Source organism: Danio rerio, chromosome 9 (genome assembly GCF_052040795.2).
Source record: "Danio rerio strain M-AB ecotype USA chromosome 9, GRCz13ab, whole genome shotgun sequence".
NCBI lineage: Eukaryota > Metazoa > Chordata > Actinopteri > Cypriniformes > Danionidae > Danio > Danio rerio.
The window spans coordinates 56103984-56129134 of record NC_141029.1 but is presented as its reverse complement, the minus strand read 5'-3'; the positions used below and the strand labels follow the sequence as shown (position 1 = coordinate 56129134).

The 25151-nt window shown below is 33.7% G+C and overlaps 1 protein-coding gene and 1 long non-coding RNA gene across 9 annotated transcripts in view; one reads left to right on the top strand and one right to left on the bottom strand.

Moving 5' to 3' along the window:
- Window positions 1-25151, top strand: part of pcdh8.1 (protocadherin 8, tandem duplication 1) — an 85417-nt gene that overhangs the window by 38317 nt on the left and 21949 nt on the right. Inside the window, exons 2-3 of one of the 5 annotated variants that reach the window (XM_087265944.1) lie at window positions 18777-18837; window positions 21069-21182. The exons of 1 other annotated variant lie outside the window; for it this stretch is intronic. In XM_087265944.1, the coding sequence (XP_087122070.1) occupies window positions 21138-21182 (45 nt within the window). In that variant the 5' untranslated portion in view covers window positions 18777-18837; window positions 21069-21137. Of the gene's footprint in view, window positions 1-18776; window positions 18838-21068; window positions 21188-25151 lie in introns of all 5 variants that reach the window. 3 more of the 5 variants (XM_087265947.1, XM_087265943.1, XM_087265946.1) reach the window with 3 other exon arrangements.
- LOC147842470 (uncharacterized) lies at window positions 140-6571 on the bottom strand. 4 transcript variants are annotated; one of them, XR_015500051.1, is made up of 11 exons: window positions 6383-6571; window positions 5969-6105; window positions 4655-4688; window positions 4463-4492; window positions 4301-4370; window positions 4188-4215; window positions 3833-3902; window positions 3431-3475; window positions 2356-2489; window positions 2146-2277; window positions 140-418 (listed from the first exon to the last, which is right to left on the bottom strand). It is a non-coding gene; the product is annotated as an uncharacterized LOC147842470 (long non-coding RNA). The 4 variants fall into 4 exon arrangements; XR_015500053.1 differs by having other exon boundaries at window positions 2356-2486; XR_015500052.1 differs by lacking the exon at window positions 6383-6571 and adding an exon at window positions 6189-6244.

Genomic DNA, 25151 nt, shown 5'->3' with positions numbered 1-25151 from the left:
GGACAAACATATACATATGGGAAATACACTATTAATGGTTTACAATAGTAAAACAAAACATTTATTCTATACTGTATGTGTAGAGAAGCAGTAAATAGTTTATTATCTATGAACTTACAATGATTAGTACAAAAACAACTTTGCAATTAAAACAGATTTTTTAATGAATACAAATCATTTGAATTCCAAATAGCTAGTTATACACACAATAATACATATTGACATGTGAATCGCACAGTGAGAAGTCTTGGCAAATAATCTCATAGCAAATTAGTTTTAAATGTTAGCTTTAAGATAATTGAGGACAAGTGGGCAAATTACAAGTACTTTACATTAAGAAACCAGGTTAACTGCAAGATGGCAGGAAACAGACGATACAACTGGGTCTTCTTCCTCTCCAATACTGATACTTCAATGGCTGTAAAACAAACAAACAAAAAAAAAACATTACTAATGACATTTCACTTACAACTGGGGTGATTCCTAGCATGTCAATAGTTCTGTTAATCATTGACTCTACATTAATAGATGTTAGCAGTCGGTTATAAATACAGCTACAAATGCTGTAATCTTGACTTAAGCACATTTATAATGTGCTTAATAATTGTGTTAACAAACTTTAATGATTGATTTTACATGACTATTTTTATATTAAAAAAAAAAAAAAAAAAAAAATATATATATATATATATATATATATATATATATATATATATATATATATATATATTATATTGCATTATTTACTAATCTAGTGGCCCTAATCTAAAGTGAGGATTATTTATGATTTATAAATCCTTATAAACGACAGTTAAAGGCTCAGTATCAAATGAACAATAAATCATTACAGTCTTATCTAAAAAATGTAATTACTGTAAATATGAAACCTTGCTGAATAGCAGGAGTGACAAAATATAACATAAAACTGGATAAAACAACAATAAAATAATTTAATGATATATTACGATGCAACATTTCAGTGTTATTTAGGTATGTTTAAACTGTACAGTAATTTTATTTTAGAAAAGATTTTTTTCATTTAATACAATAAAATGAATTTCATTTTTAGAATATAACTGAACCTTTAATTGTGATTTATAAGGGGATTTACAAAGCATAAACAATCCTCACTTTAGGCTACAAAGCTGGATGAAGTTAACAAAAGCACTTATTAAAATAAGTATTGTATATACTTTATATACTTATTTTTTATACTTTATATACAAGTATAACTATTACTATTCATTCATGTATTTTCCTTCAGCTTAGTGTGTACTCGCACTATGTACAGTTGCCTTGAACCAAGCCGAAGCACGCTTGTCCTCCCTACCGTCTCCCCCACGTCCCGCATTCACATTGCATTCAAGCCTGAGCACTCTTACATCATCGATGATGCCCCGTTTAGTTTAAGAAGTGCTCTCTCTCAGCACAGTGGAGAATTCTTACATTATTTTGTTTTAGTCGTTTGGGATGCAGTAACACGCAGTCAAATATTTAGCCGAACAGATCAGCCACTTTTGATGTTCCCCGTGTTGCTGTGTGTTTTGGAAACACCAATACACACTTATTTACAAACACACTCATACACTACAGCCAATTTAGTTAATTAATTTCCCTATAGCGCATGTCTTTGGACTGTGGGGGAAACCTGAGCACCCGGAGGAAACACACAGCAACACGGGGAAAACATGCAAACTCCATACAGAAATGCCAACTGGGACTCGAACCAGCGACCTCCTTGCTGTGAGGCGACAGTGCTAGCCACTGAGCTGCCCAACTATTACTATATGCCTAAATAATAAGATATTTAAATGTTAGTTTGAATAGTTTATTAACCATTTACTTAAACATTCTGAATGATTAGAAAAAAAATACACCAACTATCCTTAAATCACTGGTTTGTAAATAATGCGATACTAAATTTAGTAATGAAAAATTAATCATTAACAAAATATGAAAACAAAATAATTAAGCACATAATATATGTGCTTATAAGTCAAGATTACAGCATTTGCAGCTGTAGTTATAAACTGTATAAGGTCTATTAAATGTAGAGTCAATGCTTAACAGAACTTTTTGTTAATGCTTAATAAATTAATCAATAGTGTTTAGTTATTATAAAGTGTTATCGGTGTGCTTAATTACCTTTAAATCTTCCAAGGATTCTGAAAGTCTTTCTGGTCTGACAGGAATCGAAGGAGTTTAGATGGTATGTTTCTGCTTGGTGCCCTTTTTTCTGCTTTGGACCTACGTTCTGGATAGTTACTCAGCATGCTCCTGTTGTAAATACAACAAACATGCATCACCTTACTTGTCTTGTAAAAATGAAATAAACTTAAAAATGTAAAAACATACCTTTATATAAACTACAGAGTCAGGGCTGCTTCCTTAGGCTACATAATGTTTAGCACATAAGAGACTAAACATGTAGCTGACCACAATTAGGGGACAGCTCAATGATCTTGTTATTGTGACTGTGGACTCTTCTTCTGAAAAAAAGAAAAGAAAAGTGAGTTGTGTGTTGGGTCTGGTACACGCCCACATGGAAAGAATATGGAAAGAAACATATGGTTTAATATAGGTTTTTGATATATGTGACACATAAAACTGGCTGTTTTCCTATATTATATGTACATATATGGGTACATATATGCACACCTATATGTTAAATTATTAATATTATTAATAATATTATAAATAATATAATTATTATGTAAAATTATTCAAATACATGTCTGCTACATAATTTAAAAGAAATTTTTAAAAAATTATTTACTTAATCAAATATAGTGCAGAAACAAAAATAAGGCAAAAAACAACAATAAAGGAAAGAAAACAAAATAAAAAAAACGACAAACCATTTTGTTATACTTTTTCTTCTTTTCCACTATCTTTATGCAAGAAAGAATTGACCTTGCAAATGTTTCAGGAAAACGTGTAGACATCATAGCTTTCCATCTCCTCTTACTTATTTGCCATAGTTAAATTCCATAACATGCCAATTACATGTGATACCAAATTCAAGTGGCACATTCATAAGTTTTTTGCATTTTTAAAATTAGTTATTTTCCAGATAGCAGACCTAAGTTAAATTAACATTGAAATGTTAAAACATCAATCAAACTATCATTGAAACAATGTTAAAAGTCATCACTGATTTTTTAGGCAGTTTTCCACCCTGAAATAATGTTAATTCTATGATGATAAATAGACAAAACTGTCCCAAAATCAGCATTTATTCAACCAAAATTAAATCATTTTTTACAATGAACCCAACATTAAATAAAATGTTAAATCAACCACACTATCATACAATTAATGTTAAAATTTAAAGTTGATTTTTAGCCAGTTTTGCATCCTGAAAAAATGTTATTACAATCACAATAAATAGATTAAACGGTCACAAAATCAGCATGAAGGCCTGGCTCACCATCAAGATGCCCACATTGAAATTGTCTCTCTCATCATCAGGTGGCTAAGAGAGAAAAGAAAAGAGATTCAGCAGTGGACCAGTTATTTTCTTATCATTTTAAACAGACATTACCAAAATAAAAAAACTTGTAACATTTTAAATGTTGTAAAAATAAATTATAATAATAAATAACTGCTTTATTCATTTAACAGATTACAGTAGCAGCTCAAAAAAACCCCAGATAAAACACCTACATCAACCCAGTACTTTTAGTTTGAATACATGTTAACAAAATTCAAAATTACTGAAGCAAAATGTGTTCCTGTAAACACTTAGTAAAAATATAGGTACAAGTAATTGGTTTTGCCAAATAATAAAAATAAAAGCATCAATATCAAACAAAAACGCTGAACATTTTACCTCTTAAACTTGTAAGTTTACTGTCATCCCCTGTATGAAGTACAGATGGTCCAGCACAACTGCCCGAGTTCTGAAAGAGCAAACACATATTTTTTTGTATTATTTATAAAAATGCAGTACTGACCAGTCAGCATTAATTTTTACACCAACAACAAAAATAACACTCATTCAGTTTGAAACATGCAACATGTAGTCTACTTTTATACTTTACAAACTTTGTGAATAATAAAAAATTGAAAACATTTAAAACCCCAGGTGTATTTTATTTCATTTGTCTATATCAACTGAAATTTAGTTTGGATTGAACGTAAGATTTAAGATTTTTATTTAGATTGCTGTGAAAATGTACCTGTACCTTGTACTTATAACCAAAATGACAGAACCTGGAAGTCAACAAAGCAAAATATCAGTTAACCTTATATATACAAAACACTCAAAATCAAACAGAAAAAACGCTGAACATTTTACCTCTTAAACTTCAAAGTTTACCATCATCTCCTGTATAAGGTACAGAAGGTCCAGCACAACTGCCTGAGTTCTGAAAGAGCAAACACATTCTTGGTAAAATTACAATAGATGCAATGCTAAATATAAATCATTATTTTTTTGGTTAATAAATGCAGTACTGACCAGTCAGCATCAATTTTTACACCAACACACCTACAACAAAAATAAAACTCATTCAGTTTGAGACAGTATACATTTAGACTTCACAAACATTGTGAATAATAAAAAAATGAAAACATTTAAAATCCCAAGTGTATTTTATTTCATTTGTCCATATCAATTCAAATTCAGTTTGGATTGAATCTAAGAATTTACCTGTAACATGTACTTATAACCAAAATGAAAGAACCTGGAAGTCAACAAAACAAAATATCAGTGAACCTTATATGTGCAAAACACTCAGACTCAAAATCTACATAAAAAGATTTCATTTGTGATAACACCATGTTATGCATTGTGTTCACTCTATTATCAAGGCTTTATTAAAATAAAACTCCTGATCTCCTAATAGTAATGAAAGTATTATTTGCTATAATGATTCGAACTGACAGTTAGTTTGAAGAATTTTAGGACTGTGGAAGAACAACTCATATTTATATCTTCATATTAGCAGCCGTTGAGGTTCTTAAAAGTGAACTTGGCTGAATCTGCAAGTTGACAAGACGTTCATAAGTATAATATCCATGGCAGTTCAACTCGACTACAACAAACATTTAATTGTGTGCTTTAAGGTACACGTTGTATTTGAGGCCTAAAACGCATGACAGTTTAAACACTATATATAATTTTAAATGTCACACACTTACTGTATCACTGTTATCTCTGTTACACACAAACACACGTCGCGAAATGCGGAAGTTTTTTTTTCCGTTCCATTTGGTGAGCGTTATTGAATTCCATAACACTCTCATCAGTTCTTGCTTCTTATTTGCGTCTAATACCCCAGTTTGTCACGCGGGATGAATGAAATGTTCATGAGTTAAAGTGAAACTGCCAAACTGCAGTTAAAGTCAGGCATCCTGCTGATTTGATTCAGAAGGGCACTTGTTTGTCAGACGGCTCACCGGTCAGGTATACATCCGCGCTAAACTACCAAAGTATGAAAGTCACCCAGCTCCCAATCCAACGTTGAGAATAGATTAACGGCGATATATTTTTTTTATCGCGCGATAAAAGTCTCGCGTTAACGCAGCACGTTAATGCTGATAACGGCCCACCACTAATAATAACTTTATGAGTGTGTATTTCCCCTCATACCGAGTTACACAATGCCTCAATTTCACGCGGGTCTAACTTATACTTAAAAACCAGCAAAGCTGTTCCACTGAAACTCGGTCACACAGCCTTAATACGTCGGTCAAACTAAAGCTAACATTTGATAACGTCAGTAAAAATATGAAATTACTTATTAATATGCAAACAAACACAGACAGTCAGGTGTTACGGGCGTTTGAAACACGTTAACGTTAAGGTTCATTAAAGGTAACGTTAACCAGTCATCGAAATACACCTTCATCACTATAACTTATATCAACCAAACTACACAGTGTCACAAACTTTGAATGCTATCCCTTGTTCAATGCACTGTACAAAGAAAACATTTTTATTTCTATAAAATAATTAACATACCTTCTACACTCTCACTGACAAGCTGACGTTTACCGTTAATCCAGTCAGACTCACGCAGGTGCAGAGGGAGTGAGAGGGTGATTGGGACGTCACATCACTTCCCGCGCACGGCAGTTTAGAAAAATACGGACAAACAACTGTAAATGAACAGATATCATATTTACTGATGAGGAAAACGCATAAAAAGGTAAAATTCATTAGATATGCTTGTTTAAATTGCATTTAACCTTTCATAGCTCAGTTTGATCTTAATGATATAAAGTCTGATCTTGTTAACAATATTAAACGTAATTTACTGCTGTACTTTCCATGGCCGCTTCAGACAAGACAAAAATCATTTTAAATAACGATACAAATGTAATAAAGCAGTATTTTAACTAAAATATTGTTATATGTTTTAATAATCGTACTTACCAGGGAAAAAACAGAGGAAGAAATATGTCCCGGTGTCCATTAAACGCTGCCTGAGCTGCGATCCCCTTCCCACAATGCAATTCGAAAATGTATATAAACGGAAAAACAACCGTAATACGTGTATACGGAAAAAATCCGTTAAAATATACAGTCATTTAACTGTTATTTTACAGATTTTTTTTACAGTGTATATACACCTTTTTTTAGGTGAGGGAATGGAAGTTTTGAGTGAGTTCCCCCACTTTTCCCCCCACTTGAAGCGCTTACAAGTCTCTGGCAGCAAGAAGTAGGCAAAAGATGCCATGTTCAGAAGAACTGTTCATAATCTTCACTCAATGTTCTATTAATGTTCAGGACACTTCATGTTCAGAAGAAATAATTAAAACTGTTAATAATGACATTTGAGAACTTTTTTTTTTTTGTGAAATCCCTTATGCGGCCCAGCCTCACCCAGACTTTGCCTCCTGCGGCCCCCAGGTAAATTGAGTTTGAGACCCCTGATTTAATTCACCTTGACCATTAGAGGCTGGATATATTCACACACTGCTGACACACAACTGTGTTTAAACCTCTAATAAAAGTGTTTTCGTATAATAGATCTGCTCTAAATGTAAATTCCTTTTAAAATGTAGTAGAAAAAGCTAAATGTCTGCAGGCTCTGTCTACAGGTATTAAATAAGGGAGCCTCAACTGGAAATTTAAAATAGTAGAAGCTTTTTTTTTTTGTCACTGAGAGTTGATTTGGGTTGGATGAAGTGTGCTTTGAGCTCTTTCTGACACTTCTTGCCTCACAACTGGTCTCAAATGGCCAGCGATCGCTGAGATTTCTTCACAGATGGTCCTCTTTAAAGCCTCGCTCCTCCAGCGCAGCATTTGGTTCCTTTTGGAAGTCAATCTCAGCCTTGGCTTAAATACACATTCAGTCCAACTGAGAATAAAGTATCAGATAACAGTTTCTGGAGAGCCGGAGCTGAAGCCTCTTTCCTGCAGGAGAGAAAAGAAAACCGGGGATGCGGTGGCTTTATTTTTTCCATCTATTTTGGATTATCACATTAAAGAATGCTTAAAATCTGTGCAATTACCTGCAGAATCTACAGTAACTTCCTGCTGCCAGTAAATCAACTACTGCAGAAATACTGTATTTTACATTTACATAATTATTTATCTTGCTGTATGTGCATTTATATGGAGGGTAAATCCTGCTAATTTTAAATAAATCAAATAAAAATTGGAAATGAAATTGAAAATCAGATTAACAATTTCATTATAAAACACTGTTCGCAAAATTGAAAACGAAAGGAAATTATTGAATTTTCATTTTCACTTTGACAACACATCAACCCTGTCAAATTGATTATTAAAATGAAGTTGCCAATTGAACATGTCATTTTCTCTGCATTTCCACGTCAAGACTGCCAATATTAAAATAAAAAGCCAAACTGAAAAATAAAATGCAGACACAATGTTTACAAAGCGTGTTATTAATCTTCACGCTATAATAGTGACACAATTCAAATGAAAATGTAAATTCAAGCTTTCCTTTTATTGACACTTTTTTATTTCAGTTTTCATTTTCGATTTTATTTTCAACTTAAAGGTGCAGTAGGTGATCTGCCAAAAAGCTAACCACTTAGCATATTATCTTTGGATGGCGGGGAGGGACTGTGATTCAAAACCACACCCCCTGATATCGCGAGCGCGCGTAACAGCCGACAGACAACCCTCTAGTTCAGGTTATTTGCCAGTTAGGCCCCGTTTACACTAGTGCGTTTTAGTTTTAAAACGGCGTTTTAGAATGAAAACGATCCGCGTCCACACTCGCGATTTACCCTGCGTTTCTGAACTGCTCTCCGTCCATACCAAAACGCTGAAAACGCACATCACGTGACCACACAGACACTCTCTGGCAATCGCTGGAGCCCATCTACCCAGATGAGAGCTCTGCTAGTCGGACTTCTCATCAAGCATCTCCCGCTGGATCTAATATCTCACTATATTTTATTAAACGGGATATTTCATTCATCTTGTTGTCTTTATCTAACGACATATTCATCTGACTTTGGTCATTAGAATCTTACTTTTTCTCAGGTAACGTGTTTTGGCTGAGCGCAAAGATAAGTTAATGATTGATGAAACCACGTAGCCTATTATGTATATTGACTGATCGCTTGCCTTTATTTCCTATAATGTAAAAACTTATTGTATGTTATACTTTTATAATGGCCATTATCTATTATTAAAACTGATATTCAGCAAAACAGAGGGTATGTTTCGTATTTTCACTGAAATTGAAAGGAGGCAGTTGTTATCGGCTCCGTTTTGTTATAAATATCCACACAGTGAAGATGACGCTCATGCAGCACGACGCCTAAACATTTCTGCTGTCTGTTTAGTTGTTAATATTAAAATAAAAATAGGCAGTTCCTTATATCAAGTTTACATTTTATTGTTGAGAAAGTGAAACAATGTAGCCAGGGTGATGTGAATGAAGTTATAAAGTACACTGTTCCCTGTGAAGATTGACGCGTGTCCTCGGTATAGTCTTTTCCATATCAAACTGAGAAGAAGAGATGCAGCCTTGATCAAACATGCGAAGTCTGAACTTACATGGAGAGAATGCAGGACTGAACTGTGCGTGTTAGGCTACTTAATATTCAGGAAAAGCCCCAATCAGAGAGGCGAATGTCAGCAGCCCCGCCTCTGTTTTCAGATGTCTCCGTTTTCCATCATCCACACTGAGACGGAGCAGCAGCGTTTCAGAATGAAAACGGCCTCTCCAGCGTTTTCGAAACGCTCCGTTTTTCGGCGCTCGAGAACTCCGGCGTAGTGTGGACGGTTGGCGTAACCGTAGCAAAACTTGTGCGTTTTCAAACTAAAACGCATTAGTGTAAACGGGGCCTTAGTTAGTGCCAGCGCCGTGCAGGAATTACATATATTACTTTGCCACACTTACATGCTATTTCAGAGCGAATATTCAGAGTAACGTCAGCGGTAAACAGTATATGAAGGCTGTCATTGTTCAAAAATGACCCAATGTGAATAGAAAAGCAACTTCAGCTCAATAAAGCAGGTTAGGCGGAATAGCGCTATTTACTGGTGTTTTGTTGTTAAACTAAATATAAATCTACATTATCGATGCTGTCAAAGAACCTGATGAAACTGAAAATAATCACATCAACCTTTCCCTAGGAGATTTCAGTGGCTGAACAACACGTCTGTGCATATAAGCCATTTATAACAAAACACAATCACAACATAACATCAGCTTAGCCTGACTAAAATAGCTTCAAAACAGAACAAGACCTGTCTAACAGTAATACTTCAGCACTGGTCTCGTCCTTCCTCCAGCGTGCTAAAGTAACTCCAATACTGATTCAGGATTTTCAAAAGTTTCAATTCAGCTTTTGATTTCTCCCGGTCCGCCTCGTGACCGCGCGGCCGCTTTAAGGGCGAATTATACCCGCGTCTGGCTTTACAATAATCGGCCCGAGCACGGCTGTCCTTTGGCGCCTCCGGCTCCGACTCGACATCTGCGAGCGGCCCGCAGCTCGCTCGCGCGCATGCGTTTGTGATGCAGATGGGCACGCGCTAATGGCGGATCTGCGTGAACAGATGCGCAGAAGTCGGAATCTACATATGCTGACAGACAGTCTGACCTGCCTATCGGAATTAAGGGAGATGACGGTCCAACTCTATTTAAATGGATGAACTTTTTTTTGTTTTATGCCTTACCCAGATTATAAAAATACATATAAACACATTTAGATCATTTACTGTCATCATTACTATTGGACTGTGAAGAGACTTTCAACCAGCACAACCAAAAATGTTTCTGAAGACAATCACCTACTGCACCTTTAATTTGTAATTTAATTTGTAATTTGCAGATGATGCCTAACACTGCGTGCATGAATGTCTGGCGAATATCAAACCTAAAACCAACTTTACCGAGCTGATTTAGCTGCCTTTCAAAGATTTTAGGTCACAAGACCTAATACAGTATACTATACGACTTCATCACAAGGCCTACCGCACTTACGCTGCAGTTTCTCTGCCCACCGAGGAAGCCCGCGACTCCTGCAGTGTTAGGACGGAAGTTTGACGTTTAGTTCTCCTGTGTCCCGTGTTCCTCTTGCTGTACCAATGCAGCAGCTGCTTCACGTAAAAGCTGACTAACAGTTTTTGCCATTTTACCTCTGTTATACTGTATTTACACTAGTAACTCACGCTGTCCCATCCATCTAAACCGTGCTTCTGCCCTCGGTCTCTGTGTGTGAAAGCACTCGACGTCACTTGAATACGGCCCCTCCCACTAATTAGCATAGGCTTTGCATACAGCTTGAAGTTGAAAATGAAATCGAAAATAAAAACTGAAATGAAAAAGTGTCAATAAAAGGGAAGCTTAAATTTACATTTTCATTTGAATTGTCACTATTATAGCGTGAAGATTAATAACACGCTTTGTAAAAATTGTGTCTGCATTTTATTTTTCAGTTTGGCTTTTTATTTTAATATTGGCAGTCTTGATGTGGAAATGCAGTGAAAATGAAATGTTAAATCGGCAACTTCATTGTAATTATCAATTTGACAGGGTTGATGTGTTGTCAAAGTGAAAATGAAAATTCAATAATTTCCTTTCGTTTTCAATTTTGGCAGATATTTTGCGAACGGTGTTTTATAATGAAATTGTTAATCTGATTTTCATTTCCAATGTTTATTTGATTTATTTAAAATTGGCTGGATTTACCTTCCTGTTTGCTTTCGTGAGTAATACACCTTTTTTTCAGGGCTGCTTGTATAATGCGCTCTTTATCCGCGTAGCGTAGAAATCTGACAAGTACGCTTCGTGGTGGGTCACTGCCTCCTGGAACAGGTCCAAGCGATCGGTGAGCTCTCTCAATCTCCAACCTGAGATCAAAAGAAAGGTCGAGCCATTTTGGTTTTATTTCCATCAGGAATTGAACTAGCGGGGTAGAGCCCTCCGCTTTCTCAGGTAAACCGACGATTCGCAGATTCTTACGTCTTCCTCGGTTTTCTAAGGCTGCTTTCACACCTGTGAATGGATTCAGTTGTTCCGAAACAGAGATTAAAATTGTTAAATTGTTGCTCTTTGCTCTTGGAGCGGTTCGCTTTCACACTGCAAAGTTTCTAATCGGACTAAAAGAGCATAAACAAGTCACGTGCGAGTAAACTCTCCTCACATTGGTCAGAGTGTCAGGGTTTATTTTGCAGAGTCCCGCTCAGCTGTCAGGAGAGGTGGTGGTTTGGTGGTGATTGACAGGGTGTGTGCGCGTGACGTGTCTGAGGAGAGACACGGTGGGGAGGGGTGAGAAGGGTGCGCGACGATGCCTATTTGAGGACCGGGAGAGAGACGCGAGATTACCGGGAGATCATCACTCGTTTGCGGGCATCCGGATACTCGCGAAACTTCCCGCCCTACTCATAATTCTCTCTTCATATAGCCGTAAGCCTATTACATATCCATAAAACACTGTGAAATAACCGCGCTCGGATCGGATCGCTTTCTCACTGCAATCGAACCGCTCCAGGGTTCGTTTCAATCGAGCCGAGACCACCTCATTCAAGTGATCTCGGAGCGATTACTTTGGCGCGGAACAGAGCGCGATTGCCCTGTTCACATATGCCAATCGAACCGCGCTAACTGGGCAATCGAGATACGTTCCGAAACAAAAGTGTAGGTGTGAAAGCACCCTAAGTCATCCACTTTAGCTTGAAGTCGAGTCACTGTTTTCGTCAAAGTAGATAGTTCCCTTTCGCGGGTCTGCAGAGCGTCTTCTGTGGTAGAGATCCTATTTTCGGTTTCCGTAACACGAGAGTCAATTGAAGACACTCTTTGTGACAAATTAGATAAAGTTTCGTGAACGACAGATACTGAATTCGATATAGCATCGAGACGACTTTCAATAGTGTCGCAACGTCCATCTATATTCCCCAATTGGGTACTTTGTAAATAGTGATCGTATTTCATTCAGAACTGGGTCCGTTTGCTCTACCGAGGCCGAGGTCGTTTCTGCTGACGTATTTTGTTTCTTCTTTTTCTGCGATCGCGAAGAAGAGAAAAGTGGAAAATCCTGGGTCTCGGGCATGTTCTTTGGATGTTAAGCTTTTTAATTAGGGAATTCTCTTACTCAGATTGAGGAGGGTAGCGATTTATTAAGTAATAAGGAGCGGAGCTACAGTTTAGGCTGCCATCTTCTCCAGCGTCCGCGAGCGCCCCCAGGATTTACCTTCCATACATTTACGGTATTGTTTATCTTTAATTTAAAATATTGTCATTCTCACTATGCAACTGTAAAATACAGTAACATACAGCATAACTGTAAGCTACTGCCAGTAAGTTACTATAGATTCTGCAGGTAATTGCAGATATATTTAATGCACACTATTATTATCTATTATTATCATTGCATAATATTGTTATTTCCCCTTCAGTGAGTGTGTTTATCTGTGTGTGTGTGAATGTTTTTGCTGTGTCTTCAGCATTTGAGTGTGCATGTGTGTGTACATGATGTATTCATGCTGCTTTTAGTGTGTATGAGCATACTTATAGTGCCTTCAGTGTGTGTGTGTGTGTGTGTGTGTGTGTGGTGTAGTGCCCTCAGTGTGTACCTGTGTGTGAGTGTGAGTGACCTTGCACTGTTCAGAAACGCGCAGATCAATCCTCTTTGAACAGCTGCTTCAGATTACAGTGTATGTTGTTAACCTCTGTAAACACACTCACATCTGTTCATCACACACCTACACACACTACTGGACAGGTGGAGATCAATGTCTGTGTTTCCATCTGTCTGTGTGTCTTTCGGTCTCTATCTATCTATCTATCTATCTATCTATCTATCTATCTATCTATCCATCCATCCATCCATCCATCCATCCATCCATCCATCCATCCATCCATCCATCCATCCATCCATCCATCCATCCGGACATCCGGACATCCGGACATCCGGACGGACGGACGGACGGACGGACGGACGGACGGACAGACTGAGACAGACAGATAGATAGATGAAAGATAGATGGATGGATGGATGGATGGATGGATGGATGGATGGATGGATGGATGGATGGAAAGATGGATGGACATATGTGTGTCACTTTTTCAGAGTCTCCAGGATCTGTTGCACATGCAGAGGAAACAAAGGCAGAAAGTCCTCTTGTCCTTCAGCTCATCTCCACACACACACACACACACACACACACACACTCTCTCTCACTCTCTCTCTCTCTCTCTCTCTCTCTCTCTCTCTCTCTCGATCTCAGTGTCTGCATATTGCCATCTACTGGTGTCCCTCTGGTCTTTCAGCAGTGACATCATTCTGTGTGTGTGTGTGTGTGTGTATGTGTGTGTCAGTTGTAATGCAGAGCACACACAGCACTCAATGCCACACATTTTCTCACATCGGCTGATTCAGTAAACGCCGCTTTGTTATTTGGGGTAGCCGTTCCTCAGCACTGTAAATACAAACACTGAAAACAATTGAAACTAATGAGCTCATCTGAATATTAATGACAGTCCATTGCACTCTACAGGAAGAAAATTGTAAATTCAGATTATTATTATTTAGGTAGTATTTAAATTGCAAAGCATACTGGGAAATAGAAATCTGCCCAAAATAAATGTTCATAAATGTATTAAATAAAACTTAAATTATTTTTTAACCCAGTGGCAGAAGCACTTAGAGAATGTGCTCGTTTAAGTGTCACTGAGTCACTGACACTGACAGAAACATCAAGTGTTGTCTAGAATAAACAAATTTATTAGATTTATTTATTATTTATTAGATCTTGAAATATGTGAATTGACCTGTTAGTTAAATTATATATAAATATATATATATATAAATAAATAAATATATATATATATATATATATATATATATATATATATATATATATATATATATATATATATATATATATATATATATGCCATGTAATTAGAAAAGTGGCAGTTTATTTATTATGGGAAAAATGCTCTTGAATATAGTTATATTTTTTAGTAAACAGGTGGGTTAAGCCTATCTGGCTTACTCAGAACTTAAAAATACCTGTGCCTGTCTATGTAATACAGTGGAATACTAGCATACAACCCATATTAAACAAACATTTTTAATGTATTGCTATTAAATTACTACTTATAAATTAATATTAGGCTTTACATATATATATATATATATATATATATATATATATATATATATATATATATATATATATGCTATTTATATGAAGGCTTAACTAGGGTAATTAGGTTAACTAGGCAGGTTAGGGTAATTAGGCAAGTTATTGTATAATGATGGTTTGTTCTGTAGACAATTGGAAAAAAATTAGCTTAAAGGGGCTAATAATGTTGATCTTAAAATGGTTCATAAAAAAATCAAAACCGCTTTTATTAAAGCCGAAATAAAACAAATAAGCCTTTCTCCAGAAGACAAAATATTATCAGACATACTGTGAACATTTCATTGCTCTGTTTAACATAATTGGGGAAATATTAAAAAAAAAAGGAAAAAAAAATCAAAGGGGGACTAATAATTCTGACTTCAACTGAATATATATTACTTTTTTACCTTATAAGGACCTGAGTCTCCCTAAAATGAAAATGCTATAATCACCCCTGATTGGGATCATTTTAATATAAACTTTAATTACTTTTTTTTTTAACCCAGTGGTTGGTTTTTGTTCATACTTGAGGCAACATTAGGCTTAAAAAACCCAGTATATTTGTTTTTGAGTTAGTAAACACAGCTATAAAATGTCTGTAGTCCAACAAGTAAGATGCTTTAGCTTTAAGAATTATTGATGAGATATTTAACTGTAGTATTTTTGATTGTTAAATCTGCATGTATCATTACAGACTAACATAGAGAGGTTATACTCTAAAAAATGCTGGGTTGTTTTAACTGTGTTGGGTTTAAAGCAATTGATTGGGACCATTTTAATTGTTTAAGTTTAATTGCCTTTTTAACCTAGTGGTTGCACTGTAAAAAATAAATCCGTAAAATTTACGGTAAAAAAACGGCAGCTGTGGTTGCCAGTACTTTACCGTTAAAAACACAGTACAAACCGTAAAAGTAATTTCTCATTTTTACGGTAAATTACCGTATTTTATTAATTTATAGAGGTAATATGTCTGTATTTTGAATGACCAACATCTACACATCTTTTATTACACAGTTTGACACGTTAGCACACCCACATGCAGGTGGTGATGAGAAAGTTACATAATGAGCCAATGCTCATCACAATCAACTTTTCCCACAAGCAAGTATCGGCATATAGAAGGTGCTCAGTGTCATTCACACAGCTACTAAACACCACGTACAAAATTAAAGTCATGAAATAAACATTGTTTATCAACATTAGATGTAACATAAATCTCTAATGTATATAACTGATGGGGAAACAACTAAAAAGATCCATATTAATGTCAATAAAATGCATAAAAAGTGATGTGCCATGCAGGGAATTCGGGGAAAGTGAATTTACGGTTATTAGTTAGTTAGTTTGACTTTATTAATCCCCGGAGGGAAATTCACATGTCACAGCAGAGCTCTCCATACTAAAAATAGATAAATAAGTTACATACATATAAAAGCAATAATAAGATTACATTCATACTGCACACCTTGGTTCCAAAAACAACGAGAAAACACTTGTACATATCTAATGTCTAATTCAGGTTCAGCACAATTCATCTGGTATGACTTTGGTTATACAATCTGATCACTGTTGGTAAAAAAGACTTCCTGTATCTTACTCTGTAGCACCGGGGTTGAATTAATCTTGTACTAAAAGAGCTTGCACACGCTTGGACTGTATCATAAAGGGGATGACTATCGTGGTTCATTATACTAACAAATTTGTCCAGCATTCGATCCTGTGCAATCTCTTCTATGGTAGGTAGTGCACACCCCACAACAGAACCTGCCCTTTTTATGAGCTTATTTAATTTGTTTTTCTCCTTCTCCAACAGTCCCCCTCCCCAGCAGGTTACAGCATACAGAATCACAGAAGACACCACAGAGTCATAAAAAGTTTTTAACAGTGTCTGACACACACCAAAGGACCTCAGTCGTCTTAATAAATGAATGCGGCTCTGACCCTTCTTATACATCTGGATTGTTCGCTGTATATATTAAGGAAACATACCGTTAACCAGGTTATGGATTTGTACTGTAGCATTTTTGAAAATCACGGCCATTTTTTACAGTGTGGTTTTGTTCACTTTTTAGTCAACACTGGGTTAAAACAACCCAGTATATATATATTTGAGTTATTGAAGTTTTAAAGTATTGAAAGCAAGTTGTTATTATTATTAAGTTATTAGCAGTCATCTGGAGTAGCTGTAAATGACCTAATATGAATAGAAATCTGTATTTCTGTCTCTCTATCTACATTTCTTATTGATGATTTCTTATTGGAGATTTATTGATGAGATATTTAACTGCATGAAAACTAAAATAATTTGTCATTGCAGACTAAAATAGAGAGGTTGTACTCTAAAAACTTCTGGGTTGTTTTTAAAAATCCAATCGGGACTTTTTTTTTAATTAAATTTATTCAAATCACGTTTTTAACTCTGGTTGTTGTTTTGTCCATATTTGATCCAACACTTGATTAAAAACAGCTTTTTTATTAGTAAACACAGCAAAAAAAAAATTCTGTAGTCCAAAAAATAAAGTTTAGCTTTAAGAATGGGCGTCACAGTGGCTTAGTGGTTAGCGATCCCTTATGAATAAAAGAACTAAGCTGAAGGAAAATGAATGAATAAATGCTTTAAGAATTATTGATAGCATTTTTGATAGTTAAATCAGCATCATTGCAGACTGACATGGAGAAGTCACACTCTACAAATGCTGGGTTGTTTTATCTGTTATCTGTTTATCTGTTACATGCAATTGAGATAATTGTAATATTAAAACTAAATTTAAATCACATTTTTAATTTAGTGGTTGTTTTGTCCATATTTGACCCAATATTCAACTAAAAAACCCAACATCTATTACTTAAACGTACATTTCAGTTACTTTTTTAACCCAGTGGTTGGTTTTTGTTCATACTTGAGTCAACATTAGGCTTAAACAACCCAGTACATATATTTTTGAGTTAGTAAACACAGCTATAAACTCTCTGTAGTCCAACAAATAAGATGCTTTTGCTTTAAGAATTCGGATTATATTGTATTCTCCAACTTTTGTGCTTGCCGTATATATGCGTATATATAACTCTGGCCTGCAGCAATCAGAATATTTTTGTCAATTGCAAATGTTTGTGAAAGATTCCGTTTCTTTACCTTTAGGTGGTGAAAGGCAATTTTAAGGCATGAAATCTAGCCTGCGTAATGGGATTAAAGCATTCAGTCAGATGTTTCGCAACTACGGCTTTCTGCTTTCAAAGCCGCCTGCATTTGCATATTCATGAGGAACACAGGATTATTCAAATTTCCTTCAGTAAATCGGAAGTAATTTGTGACATGACAATTTGACTTACACTTTTATTTGCCAGCGCATTGCTCACGTTACATGTTAAACTCGCATATTCCTGGAAATAATTCCTGAAATAGTGAAATACAGAAGAGACATTTACAGCTAAACACAGCATTGTTACTGATTTTAAAAAAAATATTTTTCTACATTTTCTCATTAGGTTCTAATCATAATAGTTTTAATAACTCATTTCTAATAACTCATTTCTTTTCTCTTTGTCATGATGACAGCACATTATATTTAACTAGATATTCTTCAGCTTAAAGTTACATAGTAATTAGGCAAGTCATTGTATACCAGTGGTTTGTTCTGTAGACTATCCAAAACTAATATTGCTTGAGGGGGCTAATAATATTGATCTTTAAATGGGTTTTAAAAATTAAAAACTGCTTTTATTCTAGCCGAAATAAAACAAATAAGACAGATAAATAAACAAACAAATAAATAAATAAACAAATAAATAGATAGATAAATAAATAAATAAATACAAAGAAATAAATGAACAAAAAAATAAATAGATAAATAAATACATAAACAAACAAACAAATAAATAAATAAATAAATAGATAAATAAATAGATAGATAGATAGATAGATAGATAGATAGATAGATAGATAGATAGATAGATAGATAGATAGATAGATAGATAGATAGATAGATAGATAGATAGATAGATAAATAAACAAACACATAAATAAATAAATAAACAAACAAACTAATTGATAAATAAATACAATAAATAAATAAATAAATAAATAAATAAATAAATAAATAAATAAATAAATAAATGTCCTTGCTTCACTTGGGAAATATTTGTAAAATAATTACAATTTCACAATAGTTTAATTGAACTAATTACATTTTTTTGTCTGCAACTGTAGATGGCGCTCTTCACTTCTACAGTGTCCTGTAGATCTATCATCAGCATCTTCATTAAGACAGGTAAATTATTCAGTTTAGGGCCACTAGATGATGAATAAACAGACTAATAAACATGAAAATAACTTGGAATTGACAATAAAACACAAAATATTCATTATCATCGAGATTATAATGTTTCCTTTTTTTAATTCATTAATTCACATAGTTTAGTTCAGTACGATTATTCAGATGAAGGCTGTTTGATGATGAAAAAGCAAACTAACTAACTAACTAACTAATAAATGAAGTCCCTGGTAATAAAGACAAATTCAACTCTACAAAGAGAATGGCAAGAAGTAGATTCACATCTCTTTTTTTGCATAAGAAAAACAAATACAATACATTTCTCGCAAAACGTCTTCATGTACAAAAATTATTTTATTTTTTAAAAATTTATTAAAATCTTTGAATGTTGGCACGCTGGCACAGTGGACAGCGTAATCAACTCACAGCAAGAATTTCACTGTTGTGAGTCCCGGCTGGATCAGTTGGTATCTCTGTGGAGTTTCCATGTTCTCCCTGTGTTGGTGTGGGTTTCCTCCAGGTGCTCCGGAATCCCCCACAATTCAAACACATGCGCTATAGGGGAAATGATAAAGTAAATTGGCCGCAGTGTGTGAGTGTGGATGTAGTGTGTTGGTGTTTCCCACTGTTGGGTTGTGGCTGGAAGGGCATCCACTGTGTAAAACATATGTTGGAATAGTTGGCGGTTCATTTAGCTGTGGCGACTCTTGATTGGTAAAAAGGACCAAGCCGAAAAGATAATGAATGAATGAATCTTTGAATTGTTTTAATGCTCGACTGTTAAAGAGAAAGCTTGTGATGATTATGTTAAGTCTGAATGTAAATATCTGGGTCATCTTTTAATTTAGAAAATAATGTTTTTATTTTATATAAGCTTTCAATTAGCTTTCAATATTTTGTCATTTATTTATTTATTCGAAATCTATTATGGGACTTTGACCTTTTGACAAACAACTTTGAGGTTGAAAAGTTAAAAAAAAAAAAATAATAATAATAATATATATATATATATATATATATATATATATATATATATATATATATATATATATATATATATATTAGAGATGCGCGGATGTCGGTTACAGCCGCGGAATCGGGCGGATGACGTGACGAAAAATAATATTTTAGTTAAATTCGGGCGGGTGGTGGGCGGTTGTACTGTTTTTGTACACATAGCTGGCGCACCAACGAAAAAGCCTAGAACTGACTTCACAGAATGAGAGGAGGAATCGGATACACTAATTCTGGATGAAGTACAGAAGTCTTCATCTACAAACTTCCGTATAGACGGATCAGCAGAGGAAAATCTACTTTCCTTTTGGGAGAAACAAGGCAGTCATTCCCACGACTGCAGCACCTTGCCAAGAGAATTCTATGCATTCCAGCAGCAAGTGCTGTGAGCGAGCGCTCCTTCAGTGCAGCAGGGCGCATTAGAGGCCAGGCGCTCTCGTCTGAATGTTGAAATGATGTGTCAAAATGCGTTTTCTAGGCTACAATAATAATAAAAAAAATTGTACAGTACAGTGCGTTTAATTTAGGCTATTTATTTATTTTTGTCCCTGTGCGCCAATTGGAGACGGAGTTCACTGCTGATATTCTGAGAGCTTTATAGGGTGCTTCTCATTTCTTATTTGTGTATCCTTGTTTCCTTTCCTTGCTTTCTTTCCTCGTCTTTCCACCCCTATAGGATGCGAGGGAAGGACGCAAGGAAAAGACTCAAGGACCGACCGAGGAATCGAATCAAGTGAAAAGACACGTCCTCATATTGTTTAGCGTCACTTCAAAGCGTTAATTAATGCTGGATTTGACTTGCACGTTTGGATTAACTGCATGTCATTAAAGTCATTCTCTATTTTTCTAATAATCAATAAAGAAACATTCATTTAATAATAAAAAGGAATAAGCCATTCAAATAAAGAGCTCAGTCAGCAGATGACGGGCGGGTGCGGTTTTAAAATTTGGTCAAAAATGTTAGTGCGGATGGATGGCGGACGGATGATGAGTTTTGTGATGCGGTTGCGGATGAAATAATAGCCCATCTGCGCATCTCTAATATATATATATATATATATATATATATATATATATATATATATATATATATATATATATATATATATATATATATATATATATATCTGGTATTAATATTCCTCAGAGATTTATTTGAGAGATGCATTTGCACCCACAGAACTGCCGCTCACTGGATATTTTCTCTTTTTCAGATCATTCTCTGTAAACCCTATGATTGTGCATGAAAAGAGAGGAGAACATGCAGACTACTTCACTCAGAAATGCCAACTGACCCAGCTGGGACTCGAAACAGCGACCTTCTTGCTGTAAGGTGACAGTCCTAACCACTGATCTGCCCCCGACCTGGTGTATAACTATAAAAAGCCACAGAAATGTGCCGTAGTTTAGATAGCTTAGATTTTTTATTGCTGTGATTTAATATTATTCTATTATTTATTTATTATAAAAGTTTATAGACTATGCTATGAACAGTTAAATGTCTTGCGACTAAAATGCTGCAAGCATGGTGCTTTATTTTTAATTTAATTATAGTTTTTATTTTATTCTATTTTATTTAATGTTTATCTAATTTTATTATACTTTTTATTTTATTTTTTATATTTATTTTTTGCATATTTATTTTATGTATTTTTATTTTATTAATTATTTTTATTTATGGATTTTTACTATATATTTTCAGGTTTATTCTAAAGAAAACAAAGCTAGATATTATAATAGCTAGTCTAAACTAGTGTCCAAAGTACCTCATCTAGATCAGGGCTGTCAAACTCAATTCCTGGAAGGCCGCAGCACAGTTTGGGTCCAACCCTGCTTCAACACACTTACTGGTAGGTTTTAAACAAGCCTGAAGGACTCAATTAGTTTGATCAGGTGTGTTTAATTAGGGTTGGAACTAGACTGTGCAGGGCTGCGGCCCTCCAGGAATTGAGTTTGACATCCCTGATCTAGACGCACTGGTGCATCGTCAGTGATATATCTTGGGGTCATTGGGTGTTTCAGGTCTTTCAACATCAGACACCCTCGCCTAGGTGACCCAGTTGAGGTTGATCAGACCACAGCTTGTGTCCTAATAGCCATCACCCATGGATCAGCCCTCTTTATCCATAGCTATCTTGTGGCTTTCTCTGCAGCTTTGCAAACAAACTTAATGGCTCGCTTCCTAGCTGCTACTGCCAGGCCTAGTTGGTTGAAGACTTTACAGAGTGATCACCCTGCAAACCCTCTACAGCCCACCTATACTGGCTTACAGGGGGTCCTCCAGACCCCTTCCCTTTGCTTTGAATAATATTTTTATTTGATTACATTTTACTTAATTCTTTTTTTAGATTTATTAAAATTGTCTTTTATTTCATGTATTATTTCTTTTTATTTTGTTTTGTTTTTCCGACAGTGTGATTTAAGCCAGACTTATATTCTAACGATTGCTTTTATTATTATTATTATTATTATTATTATTATTATTATTATTATTATTATTATTATTATTAATATTAATATTATATTATTATTATTACTATTATTATTATTAATAATGTTGCTGTTATTGTTATTATTAATTATCACTATTATTATTATTGTTATTATTATTATTTATTATTATTATTATTATACATTTTATTAATTATTATTTTTATTATTATTACTATTATTATTGTTATTGTTATTATTAATTATCACTATTGTTATTGTTATTATTATTATTATTATTATTTTATAATAATAATAGTTATAATAAATAATAGCAATAATAATAATAATAATAATTAATATAATAATAATAATAATATGTTATTTATTATTATTATTAATTATTAATATTATTATTATTGCTATTATTAATTATTATTGTTATTGTTGTTGTTGTTGTTATCATTAATTATTATTGTTATTTATTATTATTATTATTATTATTATTATTATTATTTGGTTTTAATCTAATTTAATCTTGGAAACCACTTTTATGCCATTCACCCAGTGTGCGTTTGAACAGCTCTAATGAATTGTTATGCTAATGCATGCACAGACACATCATAAATATATAATGTCTGTTTTGTATCTTTTATTCTCTCTCATTCACACGTTCTGTCTCGACGTTTGTGTTGCTCTGAAATGACAAGTTGATCCTGATGTCTCAGACGATGCACAACAGCAGAAAATATAGGGCAGAGCTGAAGAGAAAACTCTGAAACCCCCAATGAAACAGTCTCTTTTAATTTGCTCCCGCGCTCAAAATATTCAATACAAAATGAATGTGTGTTTCTGCTCTCCATAATGCAATCAGTGCTGTGAGCCAAATCTCCTCATACATCTGTATTCATCCGGCCTACATCTGCTCCATCGAGAGCCAATTACAGCCAATGTGTGGATAATTCAAGTGCATCCTAATAGACTAATTAATTTTGCATTAAATAATGAAAAAAATATGTCATGCATTTCATTACTGTAATTGGTCTTTGCTTTGCAAATCTTTTCCCGACGAGTGTCTGACGAGTGTGTATTCTAGCTCTTGAGTTTTGATTTGTTTTTTGTTCTTTTATTGTTTTTTTTTTATTATTTTGTGTTTTGTTTTTGTTTGTTTTTGTTTGGTTTTGTTTTTGTTTTGTTTTGTTTTTTGTTTTGTTTGTTTTTTGTGTTTTGTTTTTGTTTGGTGTTGTTATGTTTTGTGTTTCGTTTTTGTTTGGTTTTGTTTTGTTTGGTTTTGTGATTAGTTTTTTTGTTTGGTGTTTTGTTGTGTTTTGTGTTTGGTTTTGTTTTTGTGATTTGTTTTGTTTTGTTTTTTGTTTTGTTTTGTTTTTTTGTTCAAGGTTGTTGTGTTTTTTTGGTTTGTTTTGTTTTATGTTGTTTTGTTTGTTGTTTGTTTTTTGTTGGTTTGTTTTGTTTTATGTTGTTTTGTTTTTGTTTTGTTTGTTGTTTGTTGTTTTTTGTTTTTGTTGGTTTGTTTTGTTATGTTGTTTTGTTTTGTTTTTATTTTATTCTGTTTTGTTTTTGTTTGTTTTTTTGTTTTGTTTTTGTTTGGTGTTTTGTTTTGTGTTTTGTTTTTGTTCGGTTTTGTTTTGTTTGGTTGTGTGATTACTTTTTTGTTTGTTTTTTGTTTGGTGTTTTGTTTTTGTTTTGTGTTTTGTTTTGTTTTTGTGATTTGTTTTGTTTTGTTTTTTGTTTTGTTTTGTTTAGTTTTTTTGTTCAAGGTTGTTGTGTTTTTTTTGGTTTGTTTTGTTTTATGTTGTTTTGTTTTTGTTTTGTTTGTTGTTTTTTGTTTTTATTGGTTTGTTTTGTTTTATGTTGTTTTGTTTTGTTATTTTGGTTTGTTTTGTTTTGGTGTTTTGTTTGTTGTTTTTTGTTTTTGTTGATTTGTTTTGTTTTATGTTGTTTTGATTTTATGTTTTGTTTTTGTTTGGTTTTGTTTTGTTTTTGTGCTTGTTTGTTTTTTGTTTTGTTTTTGTTTGTTTTTTTGTTTTTGTTTTTTGTTTTTGTGTTTTGTTTTGTTTGGGTTTTTTTTTCAAGGTTGTTGTGTTTTTGTTTTGTTTTGTTTTGTTTTGTTTTGTTTTATGTTGTTTTTTTTGTTTTTTTGTTTTTGTTTTGTTTGTTGTTTTTTGTTTTTGTTGGTTTGTTTTGTTTTATGTTGTTTTGTTTTGTTGTTTTGGTTTGTTTTGTTTTGGTGTTTTGTTTGTTGTTTTTTGTTTTTGTTGGTTTGTTTTGTTTCATGTTGTTTTGATTTTGTGTTGTTTTTGTTTGGTTTTGTTTTGTTTTTGTGTTTGTTTTGTTTTTGTTTTGTTTTTGTTTGTTGTTTTGTTTTGTTTTTGTTTGTTTTTTGTGTTTTGTTTTTGTTTGGTGTTTTGTTTTGTTTTTGTTTGGTTTTGTGATTAGTTTTTTTGTTTGTTTTTTGTTTGGTGTTTTGTTTTGTTTTTGTGATTTGTTTTGTTGTTTATTTTGTTTTGTTTTTTGTTTAAGGTTGTTGTGTTTTTTTGTTTTGTTTTGTTTTATGTTGTTTTGTTTTGTTGTTTTGTTTTTGTTTTGTTTGTTGTTTTTTGTTTTTGTTGTTTTTTTTTTGTTTTCTGTTGTTTTGTTTTGTTATTTTGGTTTGTTTTGTTTGGGTGTTTTGTTTGTTGTTTTTTGTTTTTGTTGGTTTGTTTTGTTTTATGTTGTTTTGTTTTGTTATTTTGGTTTGGTTTGTATTGTTTCGGTGTTTTGTTTGTTGTTTGTTGTTTTTGTTGGTTTGTCTTGTTTTATGTTGATTTGTTTTGTTTTATTTTATTTTTGTTGTTTTTTGTTTTGTT